We start from the raw sequence: 21,143 nt of genomic DNA on the forward strand, positions 1-21,143 counted from the left end.
ATCCAAAGTTAGGCGAAACAGTCATGAATTAGTGTTCTTGAGACAATAACGGGGTTTCACAGTGTCATTCCTTATGGGTTGTGTTTTGTTTCAAAATTTTAAACATCGTAGATGTTTTGACATTAAGAAGCATTATTTAATTTTATGGTGTAAATTGGAAGGTTTTCTAATTATTATTTTTTCTTGTTTGCTTTAAGAGTCAGATTTACAGATCTGTCAACATAGAGCACCAACGTGTTGCACCAAAAAAATGGAAGAGAGCTACCAGGCAGCTGTCCGAAGGGAGAGGACTCAAAGTATCCAGGCACTGAACTTTGAACTGAAGTACATGATTGTTGGTCATATCACAGCTTTTCAAGGTAGGAACTTTTGAGGTACTACAGTCCTCTGAGTAGCTGATAAAAGTATCCTCTGCAATCAAAAGGAAAAGCTTTTTATTCTTTGTTTCTCTTGCATCACATGTGGTAGTCACTGGCTTAGGGTTTACTTCCCTTTTCTTTGATCCTGCTTTTGGAAAAAGGAGATGGCACTTAATCTTGACTGGTATTTTAAGCATCTGCCAAACTCTAATTAGGAGTAGATTTAAGATTAGACCTTGTTCCTGGTATAATTTTAAAAAAGATTGGCATGGATTTTTTTTCAAGACATTTTCAAATGTCATTTATGTGCCTGATGGTGGTTTGTGCTTTTTGATTGTCTCTTGTCTTGCCAAACCATTTACAGGTGTAGAAAGTTAAATAGAAATGCATTTGTTTGTTGATGCTGAAGAGTAAGTAGTCTAATTAATATGTGAAATGAGAACACAGTGCTCTCTTCATGTCAAAACATTTAACTACCTGGCAGGTCACATAAAAAGTGATCTGTTTTCAAGAATTATGGCCACACAGTTAGACGTGAATGCATGAAGGAACCTGCACTGAAAGTCTGTTCTTGTAACTTGCTGTTCTCAAAGCTACCTTGCTCTGACAGGTTGATGTGAATCTATGTAGTTTCTTCATACAGATGGCTATTGTATTAATAAAGGAGGAAAATGCTTGCATAGGATTGTGTGCTACGGAGTATTGAACACTGGAGACTTTTCTCCAGAAGGGCATTTAAGCACAGGCTGTGAACTTTAACTGTATGAGAGTTGATTCAATCAGTCATTGAGTGATGAATCCAACTTACTGACTTTTGTGGGCCTAATTATGTGCTTAATTTTAACTCACTGCTTTTCTATGTTTAGTGCTGAGCACCCTCATTGGAGTGGATTTTGAAAACAAGCCAGTAGTTATTAAAATACAAAGTGTTGAGTTCTGTATGATTAAGCCTATTGTTACAAGGCAGTTTTTATCGAATAGTAGCTTTTTTTGTCTAGTTTCTTCCATTTGAATGAAAGTACTTTAAATAAAAGATGAGATTGACTGACAGTTAAATAAGAGCATGTTATGTAAAATTTACAGTAAGTGGTGCAAGTCTGAAAGCTGTGCAAGGACAAGATAAAAATTTTCTTCTGCTTTTGGTAGTTTACCTCTCTCTCCTGTTCTGTGCTAATGAGTGAGAAATGGCATTTTTGTTTATTTTACAATTAATTTTTGAAAATTTCTGATATTTCCCATAGTTAAAAAAATTTGTTTGGAGAGCACTTTGAAGGAGCAATGTAGTAAAAGAGTGACTGTTAGCACTGTTAAATGCTGGTAAGTTATTCAAGCAATCTTTCAGTATCATGACTGAATGAAGATAAGGTCAGAATAGATTAACCTACCGGCCCCTTTAGGTCAAGCCAGTGTCTTTATTGTCCATTGCTGATGAAGCCTTTTGATGGAATGAAAGAAGTAGTTAGACATTTCACACAGTTTAAATTTACAAGCATTTTCTGGAAGTGGGTAAATAGGTTGTTTGTTGTAACTTGGTACAACTGGCCTTCTGTCCACATTAGGTGGGAACACTTGAAAAATGTAACTTTTCTCTTTTGCATTGGGAGCTGCCTTTGTTCATTGGTTTTGTCCCAGGTGTCAGTTGAAAAGCCTCTCTTTATCTTGTGCTGTATAAACATTCTGTTGCTAAGAGTAGTACTGTGTGAGATATTTACTGAGAGGGAAGATCTTTGCATTGAATTAACTCTGTCCTTTTGGTCTGTTTTGTTGTAATTTTGAATGATAAAACTGTGAGTGTGTCAAAAGCACATTTGAAGTCTGAGAAAAGAAACATCCTTTCTATTCTAAAATAGAAGCTTTCAGGTGCTGCTCAGATTTCATGTTTCTTGCAACAGTGAGAACTGGCGCAGACTTACTAAAATAATAGTGATTTATTCATTTGTATGTGGTGATGTTGACTTGTACAATTTTCATGCACAATTTACTTTCTTCTATATATACACATTTTTAGTACTGTTGGTGTAGTCAAAGCAAAGCAGCAGTTAGTCTTGCTGCCTACTGCTGAGGAAAAGAAATCCTAACTGCTTTTTATGCAGTTCTAGCAGACAATGCTATTAATATTATACCCATACTGATGAAATAATTTTCAAGAGTGGTACGGTGTAAGAAATGGATTTTCAGGAGTCCTGCTTTGAGAATATAGTGGTGAGAATTAAATTGCAGTGGGAAGAGTAACTACTTTGGAATGAGGTGGGGGGACAGAATTTTTTAAAGTTTCTATCTCCTTATTTTCTTTCATGAAATTCAAAAGACACTTAGTTCTGAGGACTTGAAATTAGATACCACAAATATTAATAGGAAAGAGCTTTTTCATGTGAGTAGAAATTTTGATATGAGTTCAGTTAAATATTCCCTTTACACTGCCTGGGTACTGCAGTTGCATGTGGACATTTTGGACTAGAAGAGATTTTGTTTTGGTTTTTCTTTTTGAAATTGAAAATGTTATTTAAGTAGCTTTGTCCACAGCTGAAATAAGACAATTTTCACAGGTGCTGGATTTAGTGGTGCAAAATAGTCTGTAAGTCTTGATTAAATATACCACAGCTGTGGGCAGGCTTGTTACATTTGGTCTAATGCCCAATCCATACATATGGACAGCCTTAGAGCTATGGTTCAATCCTGCTATTTTTCCTCTTTTAAAGCTTTTAATATTAGCAACCCAGTCCTTGCTCAAACACTTAATAAATCAAGCTCCTGCATGGATGTGCTTTAACTTGAACTGCTGTTGCTGTTACACCTGATTTGAGTAGGAAGAGGCACATTGGCATCAGCTGCAGGCTGTAAAATGTCCTCCCTGTGAGTACCAGGACAGGAGGAAAGGAGAGCAGCAGGAATGAAACAGCCAGTTGCCTGCTTGGGAAGCATGTAATCAGAATCAGCTCCTGCAAAATCATACATTGTCAAAAAATTTTTGGGGTGTTTGGCATGCTGAATGTAACCACAGACTCCCAGGGCAGGGTTTCATGGAAGGCTGCTGGATTCACTTTCTCATAATGTTTTTGTCCATGGTGTAGCCTAAAACTCATAACCATGGTCTTAGTCACTCTACAGATCTCTTACTAATGACTTCCTGCTCCAAATGGAGTCCAAGGCAAGGTGGAGTAAGTGCATGAGACGTGTAAGCATGCAAGACTGTAATAGGAGCAGTGTAGCAGAGGGGAACATGCCATTTGTACTGATCCTGGTATGTCACCCTCTGGCTCTTCGTAGGTGGCTTTGTTTTTGGACGTGTTTTGGTGCATGTCAGTTCGTCCCATCCAAAGAAGTGCCTATCTTTCTGTCTTTGCTCCAGCCTGAAGTGCCCAGCAGAACTATTGAAATGATAAAACAGCATGCTTTCATTTTGTAACTCACTTTTCCCTTTAATAACCAGAAGATTCTTCTTCAAACTTAGTTTGTTGCAACCCTTTCTAGGCTTGCATGTAAACAAATGTATTGTTTTAGCTTAGATTGATGTTTTGTGGTGATATTACATGTTATTTGGCACAGCCATCCTTCTGTTACTCCCCAAATTCCCTCATGCAGTCCCTGCATTCCTCAGGGACACTTCCAAGCAAGGCTACTAATTCATTGTTAGTGGATTAATAGTGGCATGAGTGTGCAGGCTGAGAGTTGCTGTCAGAAGAGGTATCAATAGCCTGACAGGAAAGCTTTGTTGTGGGCAGACAGCAGATAGAAACCTGGCCTCCCTTTTCTGTGTCCTTTATGGAGTGCTAACAGGTGCCGTGTAAGGGCCCACAGAAAGCTTGCCTCTGCTCCTGTCATCTTATGTTTAGGCTAATTTGAGGAAATCAGTATCCACACACTGATAATTTATTTTTTCTGCTGATGATCTCTGCAGAGAGACAGAACACGATACTTTGAAACCTGCATCACATTTCGGTCACCAAATTAGCAGGTATCAGAGATACAGTGAAAAGCTTTGTTTGAGCTCTGCAGTTTAAAAAAATCCCAAACTATTATTTGCTGCACTTTCCGTTTTTACAGACATTAGAAATTGATCGTGCTCAGCCTCTGAAGAGACAGCACTTTCATGAAGGAAAGTATGTTGGTCATAAAGCAATAATTTTGTGCAGTTTTTCTGAAATAGCATTCATTTGACCTTGGGGGTGTGTGTGTGTCAAATGGTGGGGCCAGGTGTAGCCACATTCTCCCAGCTATAGGGATGGTAGGTTAGTTTTGTATTACTCTGTGCCTCTCACTCCCAACTCAAGGGGATTGGCAAAGTTGTGCTTACATTTTGCTTTATAAGGTATGGGGAGATGCTAGTTGGGAAAGTTCCCTGTTACTTCTAATAGCAGGAGCTGCAGTGACATTGCTGTGCACACTGTTTTGCCATGTTATCTATTCCAAGCAGGCAACTGTAAAGAACATTAATGGTATGAGTCCGAGGGGGAAACCGCGTTGTAGCAGGGATGGAGCCTGGGACTCCTGGTTCTCAGTAAAATGCTTGAAAGATAATGCTCAGTTGATCCAAAAGGTCTTTAAGCACAAAGTTGTTCATCTGGCATCCTTCATGGTGAATGGGCAGGGTTGGCTGGTTTCTGTGGGTCTTGGGATGGATAGCATTACGGGGTCCAAGTAATCAACTGACCTGATCATTCCCAGAAATAAGTAATACAGTACGCTGGCACTCAGGGCTATGTGGAGTCAAAAAACATTCTCCATTTTTTTACAGTAGGAAAGCCAACTGTATCCTGGCTGCATCCAGAGCAGTGTGGCCAGCAGGTCGAGGGAGGGGATTCTCCCCCTCTACTCTGTTCTCGTGAGACCCCCCTGCAGTGCTGTGTCCAGCTCTGGGGGCACCAACATGAGAAAGATAAAGATCTGCTCGAGGGGGTCATGAAGATGATGAGGGGCTGGAGCAGCTCCCCTGTGAGGACAGGCTGAGAGTCTTGGGGATGTTCAGCCTGGAGAAGAGAAGGATCCAGGGAGACCTTATGGTGGCCTTCCAGTACTTAAAGGGGCTACAGGAAAAATGGGGAGGGACTCTTTATCAGGGGGTGTAGGCATAGGACAAGGGATAATAGTTTTAAACTGAAAGAGTGTGGATTTAGACTAGATACAGGGATTTACTGTGGAAGTGGTGAGACCCTGGCACAGGTTGCCCAGAGAAGCTGTGGCTGCCCCTTCCCTGGCAGTGTTCAAGGCCAGGTTGGACGGGGCTTTGGGCAACCTGGGCTCTAGTGGAAGGTGTCCCTGCCCATGGCAGGGGGTTGGGACTGGAGGATCTTTAAGGTCCTGTCCAACCCAAACTGTTCTATAATTCTATGATTTGAATTTGGCTGAATTGCAGTATTGCTGATACTTATTTTTACTGAATTTGGGAATATCAGCTTGAAATAGGGCTGTCTGGGTAATGGTGTTGAAGTGCAATGAAATTTACAAAACAAAAAAGATTTGGCTGGAGAAGTGTGCTCTGGTTTGTAGTTAATTACTATATGAATTGTAATCACAATGCTGGAGATGGATGTAGTCCAAAATCAGTGAACTATTTAAAAAATAAACAACCAGCCATCACCAACAATGCCTCTGGTTTCCTCTATTTACTGCTGGATTATAGAAATGCAGAAGTATTGTTTTTGAAATAGGTTTTTTGGTAATCCCATACTCCTTGGTCTTTTATTCAGACAAATTGTTACCCACCCCTTTGCACTTGTATAACCCCACTAAGCAGAGTTTTGTACTCTGCTGACTTTTGAGCTGAAAGCTGCCGAGGTGTATAATTTGCTTTTGGCTCAATGAAAAAATGGTTCCCTACAGAGGGAGAAAGATAGGAGAGAGAGTGTCTCCATTAGAGTATTTCTGTCCACCTCCTGTATACTATTCATTCCTATTCCAGTACACCAAACAATGTGTTTTCTAGGTGGAGTGAAAGCCTGTTTTTTGTATGGAGCACAAGGGAGGCTGGAACATTCCTTTTTAGCTGTATCTGTCTTGTGTGGGGCTCCAGGTTGGAGAAGACTGTCTTCATCCATTTGACAAAATCAGCCTTGTTTTTGGCTGATGCTGTTCTCTGGTGAAATGTAAACAAAATGTTCTTTATAAGGTACTTTCTGTCTGTAGATCTCAAGAACTTTTTGAAAGGACTTCAGTGTGGGTTTATTGATGCTAGAGATGGATAAATTGAGGCAAAGAAGAGGGAAAATGTCTTTCCTAAAGTGGCACATCATACCATAGGAAAAAACCAAGAACTCAGCTTAGTTTATCTTTGCGACCTCTTCTGATCCCCCTAAAAAAGCATTGTGATTTTGAGAGACCTTGCAGGAGTAGAGAATTTTGGCTCACTGTAGTCTCCTGAAGTGTTTGCTGGAAGAGTGAGAGGTGCTTGTTTTGTCCTTGATCTTGGCATGGTTGGGGTACTTTGCCATAACTGTGGACCAGGTCAGTGTTTCAGAGCAGTGCAGTATGAGGAACGGGTATTCTACATCGACACTTTGGTGATAAGTTTCCTCCTTTGTATTTTGGTACTACCTGACAGTTCATAAATCCAGTGTGCTTAGTGTGCCATCAGTTTGGAGGAAGGAATTCCACTGGTTTGCAATCCACTATCAACAGTTTATGGTCAGTGGAGGCAACAAAAGATGAACTATAGGGTAGGAGAGCCAGAGTCTGTTAGAAGTCAATAGTCTGTGTAACCAAGAAACTTATGTGCAGTTGTGGTGAAGCATTACCCTTGTGGGAGACGGTCTTCTGATTCTGCCATTCCGGTTCTATCCTCTTTGTTGGTGCCATCTCAACTGATGAAATGTCAACAACTGCCACGTATTTCCCCATGCTGCACTCAGGTGCTGTCACATTGGGTGAGGCTGCAGGGCAACCTGACACAGTCTTATTTGGTGGCCAGTAAGTGAATAGGGAAATAGAAATATGGACATGCTTCCCTTTTACTCTACTGTTCCCTGGAGAGTGATAATTCAAGAGGTTTCTGAGTCTAAGATGAGGTGTGACCGTTATCCATTGGTGTAATTCTCTGCTTGTAAGACCCACTGTCCGTTAACTCCTTTTTCACCAGGCTATCTTCTGGCTACCACAAAAAAGCCCTGGCAATGTTGACCACATGCTGACCACAATTTAATCATGCATCAGGTTACTTGATTTAAACATACTGCATTACATGGTGTCACTTGACTCTTAAGTTTTATTATTTAAAAGTATAGTAATTGCCAGTATAATTATTCATTTTCTATATGCCATTTCTGCTTTGAGAGTACAAGGCTGCAGTCTTTTTCTGCACATGGGGTGAGGGAAGGGGTGTTAAATTCTTTCCTGTGATTTTTTTTTTTTTTCTTAGCAAGATATAAATATAATAGTGATGCAATGTGATATTCCTTAATGTTCCCACTTTTTATCTTTTGAATATGCAAAATTAAAATCTTGATGATGTCCTGGGGAATGTAAGTAAATATTAATATTACGTTATGAATGATGGTGATTGAACTCACCGTGCAACTTGTGTGTGTTCAGTCTCTAAACATTTCCAGTGGTATGAGGTCGTCTTTTCTGGCTGAAAGACTACCTGCGAACCTTTGGAATAATACCTTTTTCAGAAGATGTGTATACACTTTTGTCAAGATTCTAGATTAAGATTGACGTTTTCATCCTGTAGATTACGAGAAAATGAAAGTGTTTCTTACCTGGTGTCTTGTATTGTTCCATTTTTCATAGAAATTGTAATCAGTATGATGATCTACTATCCATAAATAATTTAAGGAATGTACTTGATTTCTGTACACATACAAGATGTAAGCTAAATGTGGAAAAAACAAATAAACCTTCACCTTTAAAATTTTTCTGCAGTGCATGTTAAACATAAAATGAGTGTGTGAAGAAGTTCATCCCAGCCTCTCATGTCCTCTAAGACTCTCCATGTCTCTTGATTTTTCCCCATGCTGTTTCATCTCCCATAGTATGTATTATGAAAATCAAGTATCCAATACTTTTTACTGTTTTTACTGTTTTTTCAAGGTTATCTGAATCCTGCTGAAAAGGTCATTTCCCTGGACAAACTCCTGATCACATTATTGTCTCGATAGTGCTACCCTCCTGCATCTGAAATACGCCTTTCATCTTGTACTTTCCAGTGTAGCCCATGCTGCTAGTCACCTGTGATTCATGGTCTAAATGTCAGTTACTGTCACCGGCCTGTAATGACAGCCTTTTCATTCACTTTGTGTAAAAATTCAGATGGGTACCTTTTTGCTTTTTCCTACACTGCCTTTCATGTTAGAGAAGTGTGTGCTGTGAAGACCCTCTGCACCTTCATTTTCTTCCTTTAAATGCCATTCTTAAAACTCTCCTTAAGGTCATGATAAACAAAATACTTGTGAAAGATCCATCCAAAATATGCTGAATCCACTGCCCGTTATGTTGCCTAGGTTTGTCATGCTCTTGCCCCTTTCTGTTCTTTCCTCCTCCGTGTGTGTATCTATCGGCTGTCGCTGGCCTTTCCTTTTACTGGCAGCTCTGGGATGGGCACCATGCTTTATCCTGGATCTCTGCACTGCCTGTGATCCTGGTGTTTGATTAACATCCCCAACTGCTATAGTAATGTAAATAACTGTTGACCTTGGTAGTTTTTGTGTGTTTCTGATTGCATTAATGTATCCCCTGCTGCACCTTGTCATTTGGGCAGCTTGTTAGGAAGAAGAAATTATTAGTCTTTGAAAGAACACAGGAAAAATCAAAGGGCGGAATAATGGAGGAGATCACACTCTTTTGTCAGAAAATTCTCATGACTTTATACTTTCAAAATAGCAAATTCAAGTGGAAAATTTAATGAAAACCTAGGAAGAACACAATTCTGGCCATGGAATGTAAATCACTGTCTTGCAAACCGTATCTAGGAACAAAGATCATGTCCACCCAAGTCTTTATGCGATAACTAAAGCTAGTGCCTATATTGTTAGAAGTGGATTTCTCCTTAAACATAGGAAAACCTTATCTAAAGTCTTATTTATTACACTGAAATCACATATCAATCAGCAATCAACAGTGATACTGTGGAGTCACCAGCATTGTGAGTAGTTGACTGTTACAAGAGTTTCTGCATGTTGTATGCGAGTTTGATTTATGAAATAGTGTGCAGTTGTTTGTCAAGAATGTAATATGCAGAACTGGGCTTGTGTATAATTGGATAATATTAGTCTTGCTAGGAGCTTATATTGGTAATCATTAAATACTTATGTGTATCAAAGTGTTTGACTGGTTACTAGTATTACAGTGTTTGGACTCCTAAGACAAAGTGTTATATTGCTTAGATATCGTTATTACTTTTACAAGAGATTAAATACAGATTTTACAGGATTGTCTGGCCTAAGGCTTTGACAGGATGGTATAATTCTATGTGAAGTATTGAGAGAAATATACATTAAATACATTTAAAAGGAAACAGAAAATCATCTTGGCAAGATGTCATCCATTTAGCCTTTATAATCATCATGTAAACTTGCTTCCTGAGCTTGTCTGGCTTTGGCTGTCATTTGACACCTAGAATGTGAGCAATTTGGGGCAGGGAAGTCTCTTCATTATCTATTTATAACTTTTGTTCATGCAAACGTGGGTAGGGCTTATTGGTGCTGGAACAAGAAATCTAATGAACACACACATCATGTATATCTGGGTCCATATATTTACCTGTCATTGTAATTATCTTTTTCTTCCTCTTTGTTCTTTCCAGTCTTTGTCAGACTGCTGACTTGTCTCCAGAGTATAAAAGCATGGTGGAAGTGTAGTCCGGTAAATCTTGACAAATTAATCCAGATTGAAAGAAAACACAAAATTAAGAAAAACCTGTAAAAGCAGAGTGAGCAAGTGAATCTGAGGGTTTGGCTCTGCAGGGGAGTCTTTAACACAGTTGCTGTTTTGAGGGTGACATCTTGTAACAGTGTTTCTGGAATCTCGTTTAGTGTCCTCTTTCTCCTGGAGTTACACACTTTATTCACAACCGAGTTGTGAAATTTCAGTAGCTTTCTTACTGTGGACTAGAAGTGGGTGGTTTTCTTCCTCTATTTTGCTTTTCTTCTGACATGGCATTTCCATACAGGTAGCATTACTGCTCAGTCACTAATTATATGAAGTCCCTCAATGCTGTGACTTGGGTTCTGGCTGTGTGAGTACTTGAAGTAAATCTTATGAAATTGAGTTCTCAGTCTGATCAAGTCCAAGTTCCTGCTTGCCGAAGTTAGTCTGACATCTTGTGAAAAATGTGGGTGTGGACCTGAGGAGCAGTATGTTCTGACAAATATTTTGAATAGGAGTGTGTGTGGAGATAGTTCCTACACAAAACTTTTGTGGAATAAAAACAAGAGGACCATTGACTTGTCCTTCAGTTTACACTCTGTGTGTGTGTGTGTGTTATTTCAATGATAATTCAGCTTTTAATTGCACATCTTTTTCTCCTGAAGGTGACAGATTTTTTTAAACTTCTTTTTGTTGTTTTATTAGCTCTATTATTTGAGATTGAAAACAGGAGAGGCATTCTTTAGGCCGTTTCTAGATGCAGAATTTTAGATGCTCTTTGAGCAAGAGTGTCTGTACTGTAACATTGAAACTGTTGGGCAAGTCAATAACAATCAAAAAAATGTTGGAGATAATTAAATGCATAAGGACTGATTTACAGGAAATCCTTATTTCATTCTCACTGTTGCATTTTTAGACTTCAAAAAGAAAATGATTGAGCGAGACTGACAAGGTTAAGAGAGCAGATATCTCAAAGCAAGTATGTTCAGTAAAAAACAATAGATTCAAACCTCAGCTTCATGCCCCAGTCATGATAGCGTGGCATTTCAATTTGCAGTGTGCTCTCTTCTGCCAACTGTAGATTCTCAATAGATGAAAAGAATTTTACTCAGAAAATAAAACCAATTTTTTGAAGTTAACTGGAATTAGGAAATACGCTTTCATTATATTCTTACCTTAATTTAGAAGACAAATGTGGAATGTCTTAGATTCTTCTTTTTTATTTTTTTGAAAAAATTAATTCACTATCTCTGATATGCAGATATATTTTGTATTTTACTTTTAGAGCAGTTTGTATGTATGCTTTTAGTAATGCTGTATAGTGTAATGCGTTATTGATCTAAACTGTCAGGTGTGTATAGTTGTAAAAAGAGGGTATAAAACTTCTTTTCTTCCAGTTATTAACAGAAAATGACTTAATGCTGTTGCTGTCATGTGTGGTATTTTATTTATGGACTAGGACTTCACTGTGCTGTATATAAAAACCTAAGAAAACGTGCCAGTCCCAGGAAGATTACAGTGTTACTGTAACATGAGAGACAGAGGAATATAGACAGATGGAGGGTGTGTAAAAGCAACAGGATCATGTTTTTCAGTGTAAGAGATAGCAGTCTTAGTGTTTACAAGCACGTTTGTAATGTTGGGATTTTTAGATTAGATTTCAGAGCTTCTGTGCTTCAACATAGTTCAAACTTCATAAAATTTTTGTTACTGTAGAATGTCATGGCTTCCCAAGTTGCCCACCAGTTGAGGGCATTGTGGTTGAAGAGGGTAGACTTTCAGGATGCTTCAGTTTAAGAAGAGGTGTACTTGATTTTAAGTGAGTTTATTCATGTGAGCATTTACCTTCAGACAAAATATTTTCAAAACTTTAGAATTGCAGTAAACTTTGGCAGTAAGGAAAACTGCTTGTATGCTTGTTTTGTAATCGTATGCTTGCATGTTTCAGCCATTTGGCATGAATGGACAAATACACAGATCAATCATTTTCACCTCTTTGTTACTTCAGTTCTCCCCTTTTGTCCTTTATGCTTTTCCCTTAGGTGTGTCTGAGGAGCAGAGCAGGGAATGCCTGGTTGAATGTTGGCCCTGTACTTACTGGTTGCTCTACCACTAGTTTAGGATCTCTGATTTGCAACAGTGATTGTGTGTGAGAACATCTGAGCCATATCCTTTTGCCTTTGCCCCTCCGTCCCATGGTATGGCTGTCAAAGCTGCTTTGAAGCAGTACTTGGACCAGTCCTGTGTATATCAGTGTGGTGAGACTGAAATTTATAAGGCTGCAGAGTCCCCATCCCTGGAGGTGTTTAAGAGTAGGGTTGACATAGCACTTAGGGATGTGGTGTAGTTGGGAGTTGTCAGTTAGGTTAATGGTTGGACTCGATCGGCAAAGTCTTTTCCAAACTAGATGATTCTGTGAAAGCAGTCTGTTGTGTTATAACTGTGTAGAGATATCTGGTCAAATCCATGGCATGTGAACATGATTCTCACTAAAACTTACTCTTCCATCTGACCTTAAGTTGAAATGACTGTTCGTCATCTGTCTACAAAAATATCTGTGGATATGTGCAATACATCAGATTCGAAGTTAGCATGGATTCCTTATCCTGTGCTGCTTTCATGGACATGTGTTTGGATTGCATTTCTACAACATGCAGATGGAATGTAAATATTTTGGAAGTGTAGCTGTTGGATTATGCCTTTTGTTTGCTATTTTGCTGGGAGTTGGGGTTTACTTAATGAGTACGGGATTTGTAATTATTGCCGTCCTTGCAGAAAGCTTAAGACAGTTTCTCTAAACTCAGATGGTTTAGATTTAGGAATTAGAAAAATTTGTGTGGATATAAATATAATCTGCTGTATACTTACTATCTGTTTTGTTGGGGAAATGATTAGCTGGTGCTGCTACCTAGCAGCTTCCCATTGACTCTTTAACTGTTCTTCAGATGTTACGTGGAGCTCTTGCTTTTGGTGTGAATCTGAATGCTATTAATCTTCTGTAGGATAGCCTCTACCCCCCAGTGCAATTTCTATTAAAAGGAGGGGTTCTTTGTCTGCTTTTCCATTCAAATTTACTGTCTGAATGGAGGACTGAGTTGCTACTGTAGCCATGTTAGCTGCTTGTTAGCATGTTCATCTTAGAACCAAACGTAGGTGTTTCAGTACACACGTTGAAAACATGCATAAACACATGACTTTTTAAAAATGTGTTTGTTTTTCCCTCTTCTGTAATTAACAATGCTCTACCAGGTTGTATCGGAATGAAGCTGTATAGTTCTGTCATGGGAGAGCAGGACTTAAGGGGAATTGGAGCTTGGCTGAGTAAGACTGACTTGCAGTTTGGTTAGAGCAGGGTGTGAACTCAAACCACGTAACGCCTTATGTGTGTTTGCATTCTAGGATGAGAGTGCCTTATTTTGAAATACTGGCAAGTGGTAGTTTTGAATGAGATACTATTCTGGTCAGCTGTGCGTTACACCACTGCATCACACATTTTACATTATTTCCAAAAACTGCTGATCCAGGAGGCTTTGGGATCTGTTTTTGTTGTTGTTGTTTTCACTGAGATGAATTTATGGTTGCCTTGGAGGTCACCAAAAATTTGGAATTTGGGGTATCTGCAGGCTTTAAGCAACAATGTAAGAATTGGACTTGCAAGTAAAGAATTTCTGGGTCATGTCTTCTCCACATCCTCCCTTTCCTTCAGTCTTGTAGGCATATCACAGCTACTGAAGAGTGGTTTGTGTCAGATTTTAGAGGATCCAACAGCCTTGGATCCTCAGCCTGCTGAGGATAACTACATCTGTTCCGAATCTTTAATCGGAATGGGAAAGTTTTGAGAGATTGGCTCTCTTCTTTTTCCTGTATTAAGACTTTGTCTTTGATGTACCATGCTAAAATTAGGATCCCTGCATATGATTACATTTGGAATGGAAGTACTGATGCAAATCTTAGTGGATTCATATAGAAAGAGGAGCTTTAACAGGTAGTTCTTCTTGCCTTTTGCCATGACTATTTTGCAATTGTGTAACTTTTCCTGATGTGTGGTCTCGGTTTCTTGGGAGAGCTTCCTTTAACTTTTAGATTGCAGTGGGAAAGAGGTGTGTTTGTAGGAGACATGATAATTTCTTTCTTTATCCTTTCTATTATTGCTTTTATTAGGTTTCATAATATTTCCTCTAAACAGAAGGCTATGAACTGGAATAGAAGCTTTAAACAAAAATAAATAGTAAGTATCTGCTATCATGATTTTAGAGGTGCACACTTAGAAACATTGGAGCTTTTAGATGTCCTTTTCTTCCCCTTTTAATGGTGTCCTGACATGCCCTCTCTTTGTCGTCTTGCTAGTATCTACCGTTCCCATGTGTGACCAGTGATCCTTGGAATGCTTGAGGTCCCATGCCCCACTGGCACCTCTCATAGGACTTGATACTCCAGAAACTGTCCTTGTTCCTCCTTTCTGTGACCAGGCTTAGCTTGCCCTGGCCCAGCCGCAGAGCTCTGTGTGACTCTGGATCCCTCAAGCAGCCTTCATACAGCTGCATAGGTAGTCATTGTGGGTTGATAAATAGCACTCTGAGAAAGACAGCTGACCAGCAGACCAAAATCAGTTACCTAAGCTAGAACTTCCTTTCTGCATGCATTTAATCAGTTCCTCATGTGTTATATCCTGCTTCTTTCTCTTACTAGTTATGGCCCAGGTTGTTGTATAAAAAGTCATAACAGAAAATGTAGTCCAATATCTCTGGAAAACCTTCCTTCTATTTCTGCCCATACAGAATCCTCTAAGGAAATGTTTTGGTGTGTGGCAAAGAGCTGCCTTTTTTTTTTTTTTTTTTCCCCCCACACACCTCTGTGGACTAAATGAAAATTCTCCATGGACTAAATGAAATGTTACAAATTGGGGCTGCTTCTGTTCCTGACTCCCCAGGGAATGATCCAGGTGCTTCTAAACAATTGATTCTTTTATTTGTATAACAAGACAAATGAAGATCTTATGTCTGTTACTTAGGAGAGAAAATTGCACCTTTGTGCTGTTAGGAAATGCAGGTTATTTCCTAATAACAAGAGAACTATATTTGTGTCATGTCCAGCTGGGGTGGGAGGGACTCTCAATAGTTTCAGTGGTGCCATGTCTGTTGAAGGATCTAAGCCATTTGAATAGTACGATTTTCATTCAGACAATCGTGTAGGTATGCACATAACATTAAATTTGAGGTATTTTTGTTTTGTTTTAAGAGCAAATAAAGGTGTAAGTCTCTTGCTGAAATACAGTCTTGTAGACTTTAGAATCTGAGGCACATCTTTTTGCATGGGACATAAGGTGAAGAAGCTGTTTGGACTCAGCAGAACTCTCACCTCCTGTGGCACATTGCATCTTTCCTTATTCACTAAGTTTGGTGAAAAAGGAGCAGCTGATATACTGTTGTAAACAAAAAGTATAAAACACTAACACTGCAGACAAAATAAAGGTCCACAAATTTGGGAGTAGTTGTAATTGTACAAATACATCTATGGAATGTTTTTAATTTTTTAATACTTTAAAACTTGTGCTCCTGAAAGACTAATTCCTTCAGCTGTAGTCATCTGTGAAACAATGGTCAGAAAATGTAAACATCCCCATATTTATTGCCAACAAAAGTTAAGTTTTAGGGGCACATGCAAATTCATGTGAAATTAAAGCAGTGGACCACCTACAGGAGGGTGAGTCCTTTTAGCCCAGGCTACTTTGCTGTTGATTTTTTTGACTACTTATGAATAGATCAATTCATTACTCGTTTAAAAATTCTTTGTAAATAAAGGCAAAATGCATCCTTTAGTAAGCATCAGTGCAATTCAGAAACTTGGAAAGTAACTCCCTAAACTGCCTTAAGTTAAACTGTTGTAATGTTGTTGCAGGGGTGGCCCAATGTACTTAGGGTACATCCCATGTTTTTTTGGTCCTGTAAAGAAAGCATTGCGTTCAAGTGTGAGATTGAGGTGGTGCTGGGGATGGACAGGATGCTTTCCAATGCTGGCTCAACCCTGCTGTCGTTGCAATGACTTAGCATGGGTGCAGAACCACTGGAGTGCACTTCTGTGTATAGAGTGCTCTCTACCTGTGTTCCCTGCCCCAAAGTGCATCTGGGACTCCTCCAGAGATATCTCTGGTTCTACCACCACTATCTGGTTTCTACTCTTTCTGCAGTGGTGGCAACTGTTGTTGTAGAGTTGGTTTCTGCTTCCTAGAAATTATAACTGTGTGAACTATCAAGGTGTTTGACTGCAAGAAGTTACAGTTCAGAGCTTTGGTTGGTTGCTGGATTCTGCCAATGTACAAAAGCTGATCAAAGGCTTCAAACGTGTATTCTTCCTGTTGGGTCAACTGTAAGAATTATTTGACTTTCTTGGGCAACCCGACAGGCATGTCCTTCATTTGTTCCTGCTTTTTGTATTGCTGTGAAGTCTTGTTCATGCTTCCTGGAGGAAAGGGGCAGACCCAAGGCAGAAAGACATCAGAGGAGAAAGCAGTGTAAAATAACTCAGTTGACATGTATGTAAGATATTTCAGTACTGTTTGGAATAATGAATACTGTTTGAGATCTATGCACTGGAATTAAAATAAATTTTAATGATTCAAAAGTGCTTGCTTGAGAAGTTCTTACTGAAGCTATTGTCATCCTGGAGTTACTTTAAGGATTTATATGCCTTAAAGATGATGATTTTCACCCATGCGGGCTCTATCTCCAAGTAGCAAGCTACTGAATAGTGATGGCAGATGTTAGTAGGTGGATATGCTACCAGTGCGGGACACAGTAGTTCTTACCGGGATGAATATTGTTCTTTACCTGAAAATCAGCGGAATGAGAAATGGCCTTCTCTGGTTTAAACTTATTTATATCATCCTTACAAAACTTAATAAAGCATTCACCTTGGCTTTGGTTCAAAAGCAATCAAAATCCCTGGTAATTTTTCCACTGATTTAATTGAGCTTCGATCCTGGCTCCAAGAATAGAATTAAAACGTTGTAATGTAAAGTTTTTACTTTACCAACACGAAGGGGAGGCTTCTGCTTCCCTAGTGAAGATTACTTTATTGGGAAGCAGCACGGGATGTATTCCTCAGTGGCAAATGAGTGAACCACAGTTGGTATGAGCCAGCTCAAAATCATTACTGAAAAACCTCCTCCTGGCAACCAGCTCACAAAAATGGATTCCTATGAAAAGGATCATTCATCTGCTGCTGTTTGGGGGGTGTAGGAAGTCAGAATGTACCAAAACAACATATGAGATATCAGTACCTAAAATTTTTTAGATATACATATACAAAGAGAGGCAGATACATGCTCTGTTGGATTTACTATTATAATTTATGGAGACTGAGTCCAGCAGAGCAACTAAATATATAAAGAACCAAAATCCAGTGTAGTCAATTTTTGTTGAAAACAAAATATTCTTATGACATTTTAATGTTATAACTTACATGCAAATTATGGCAGCTACAATACTCTTTTACCTCTCCAAATGGCTGTGGTTATCAGACACACCCACCTTACTTTTACTGCTTCTGTATTTGGTAGCAAAATTTGGAAAAGCTGGGGGAAGAGGAACAATACTTTGATCTTCAAATGCACAGAACAAATTCTGCAAATAGTTTGAGAGGAGGTGAGATACTTTGTTTCACCAAATTTGCCAATGTAGTTGGGAAGGAAAATTGAAATTTTTTTGGTCAGAGTCCTTCAAGTTCTGGGGCCGAAGGACTTCTGTGTACAAAAGATATTTTTATATCTTCCAACTGTATTAATTCACCAAATAACAGATGCCATCCTTCCCTGTTAACCTTTCATTTTCCCATATCCTCAGTCTGCCATCCTTACAGAAAGCTTTTCAATACCAAATTTATTATGAGACATGGCTATTGTACAGTAACACACCTGTTGTCAAATTAATTCAGCAGAGCATACAAGCTGTGACACACTCTCCAAATTCTGATACTTCAGACAAATAAGTCTGATAGCTGTGAGCATTGGTTTAAGACGGAAGCAGAATCAGCCTATTTGTAATCTGATAGGAGCTCTGTGTGTGTGGATGTTGAGGTTCAGTCATTCTTTCTTGCAGACCTTGCAGCCCACATGCAAGTGGCATTTGGTAGCACAAAGCTACCATTTCTCCTGAATGTACTATCAACTTCAAAGTGGAGTTTTTTTAATGAGTCGGGTACATTTAGAGTTGGAGAATAGGACATTGCAGTGGTTTAAATCAGGATCTTGTTTTAACTTTTTGCTTTGTAATCTAGACACTTTCTAATGGGATATGAAGTTTGTTGTGGTTTTTTTTTAGCATTCACAGAGCTTCCTCCCTCCCTTTTTTCTTTTTGTAAGTATATTCGGTAGGTTTGAGAGACAGTGCTAGCCTCAACAGTGATTTTGCTATTGCAAAAAGGAATACCTAAAAATTCAAGGACAAATAAGACATATAGAAAAAAACTATATGAAAAGAAATACCTACACATCTACCCACTGTATGCTTAGAAATAATGGTCTGATGAATAGTAAAGATAAAATAAATCCAGGGGATGGCACAGCTTGAAGGCAAATGCAACGAACTAATGAAGGTTTCTAAAACTTCTTGGTTATCTCTTGCTATCTGAAAACTGATTCTCCTCTTAGCTACTTGAAGATGGAGTAACTTAAGTGAAGGCTTTTGAGATACACTAGGTATAACTGGTGTAAATTACAGCAGCATGAGACCCACAGTGATTTATCTTGTGATGGCAGAGACAAATCTTATCTGAAGATTCCCTGTTCTTTTGAGGCTGAAACATTCATTTTCCTGTCATCACTCAAGGCAATAGATAGTTTTATCTAATTTTATAATCTGTCTGAACGGAGCAGTTTTGAGGCTATAAACATTATTTAAGGATGTGCTTTCTTGTATTTCTGAAGCTGTCATCAAGGTCTTTTCTTCAAGCAGTTATCTTTTCTGTAGGCCTGCTTTTGATCTTGTTTTATGACTGATGGTTTTGTAGCAATTTTTAGTGACTTTTTATTTCAAGATGAATAAAACTGAAATACTAAAAGCAAAAAGCAGGCTTAAAACCCCCTTGACTTTCAGCCCACCCACTTTTCCTACCTCACGCTTAGGATCACACACCTTTTGGAAGAGCTGTCATACCAAGTGCTAGCAGAGCATGTGCTGTGTTTGGTAGTGCAGCACAAGGTCCTATTTAAGCAGGGGTCCAAATGGAGCTGTTCTGGCTTTAGCATGTTGCTTAAAATCTGTGTAGTGAGATTACAGGCCTGACAGGTGTGGAACAGTGAAACACGAATGCACTCATCTTCGTTGCTTAAAAAAAAAAAAAAAAAAAAAAGTAAAGAAAAGGCATCTCATCCACTACCTCAAAATTCTGAAGAAGACGTGGGATACAGTTGCAGTGGATAAGGCTGCTAGATAAGCAAAGGGTGAGGGGGGCAGTCCCGTCTGTGTTGTTTCCAAGCGCTTTCTCTGTGTCACATGTTGGAGAGTCACCACACATCTGCATTCAGGGCTTGGGAAGAGACTGCAAGCAGAATTAAATGTCTTTTAATGTCCTTTCTTGAAAGAAGGGGATGGATGCAATGTTTCTGTATTTTTCCTAGTTAATAGGCTAGGGAATTTGAGACAAACAGTTATACAGCTGTGCTTGTCTTAAACCTAGCAAAAATGGGACTTACTGGTGGGAAAGTTTGGAAACTACTACCTGATTCTCAAGAAGTGTAGCTGTCTATCATATTGTTGCCCACTAGCCTATTTTGCCTGCCCTATGACTTCCCTGCAGCTTTTCTCTGCCATTGATAGAGTTCACAGTACCAGGCAAGAACCTCCTTTGTGAAGAGACTGCAGGGGCACTCTGGCTTTACACTGCTTTCAAAAATATTGATTTAATTGCAATTTTTTGTAGATAGAAGAATGGAGTTGGTTGAAATTCTGCACACAGCATCGCCAATGTGATGAGTAATTTTCTTCTTGCCTAGACCAAAGGCCACTACATAATGTCAAAACAAGATGACTTCCTGAAGATAATATTCCTTCTCCTGGTGGAGATGCGATCTGTGCTGATGCTACCCTGAGTATGTCTCAGAAGGCTTGAAGCTCCTCCACAGTGTTAAAACAACACTTCTACAAGGCAGCTGCACAGTTGTAATGACTGTCTGTCATTGACTCCTAATTGCAAAGCCTCCTTTGCTTCTTTAGTGATTATCCAGTGTTTTTATTTTATGAAGCAGAAAAGCCATCTCAAAACCAGCATTGATCCTAACACAGTAAATTGTCATGTTTTATTATCATGCTTAATTTAGTGCTGTCCAGTCATATGCTAACATGAGTGGAAAGGGTGCTTGGTTGAGCATCCTCTCTCTGTGGAGGGTGGCATCTCTTCTCTTCACAACATGCTGTGGATTTACAGTTATTTTTTTACTGTCAGTCTTCTGAGAGTGTTTCCAGTTAGTTGTCCAGTTTTCTGTGTAACCATTCACAGCTGTCATCACAAATTAAGCTTGCTGGGCTGAACCTCTCTACAGGTGCAGCATGCTCCACTGACTGCAGCAGGCAGATCAACTTGAGACTCTTGGGGTCATCCAGCTTAGTAAGATGCTGTACAGTATAGCATGTTTAAGGAATAATCTAAACAGTGAATATATTCTTGTTTGGCCAACAAATTTTCTTGATGCCTAGGTGTAACAACTTACTCTTTTCTTCCTTCCACAGCCATTCATGGTGACTCTCTGAGTCCACAGGTCATGTTTAGCCCTAGATTCATGTGCTTTATAGACAAACACATGCTTAGGTTCTTTGTTGGTTTGGGACCAAAGAACTCAATATTCTGTAGATCAACCATTTTTATTTTGTACAGATTTTAGTGCTCTGCCAGGAAATGGGTTTCAACAGCCTGAGGGCTCTTGAGCAAAGTAACTCAAGTCTATTTACATGCTAACCTTTGAATTTCTCAGATTCACATGCATGATAATTT

At 39.1% G+C, this 21,143-nt stretch overlaps 1 protein-coding gene across 2 annotated transcripts in view; it reads left to right on the top strand.

Moving 5' to 3' along the window:
* Window positions 1-202: 202 nt before the first annotated feature.
* LOC113483530 (glypican-5-like) overlaps window positions 203-21,143 on the top strand; it is a 367,287-nt gene continuing 346,346 nt past the window's right edge. For both annotated transcript variants that reach the window (XR_003399037.1, XM_026855147.1), the window contains exon 1: window positions 203-359. Coding sequence is in view for 1 of the 2 variants with exons in the window: in XM_026855147.1 (XP_026710948.1) it covers window positions 251-359 (109 nt within the window). In the remaining variant the exon portion in view is untranslated. The remainder of the gene's footprint in view (window positions 360-21,143) is intronic.

This window comes from Athene cunicularia (assembly GCF_003259725.1).
Source record: "Athene cunicularia isolate RWA chromosome 9 unlocalized genomic scaffold, athCun1 chr9_part1, whole genome shotgun sequence".
NCBI lineage: Eukaryota > Metazoa > Chordata > Aves > Strigiformes > Strigidae > Athene > Athene cunicularia.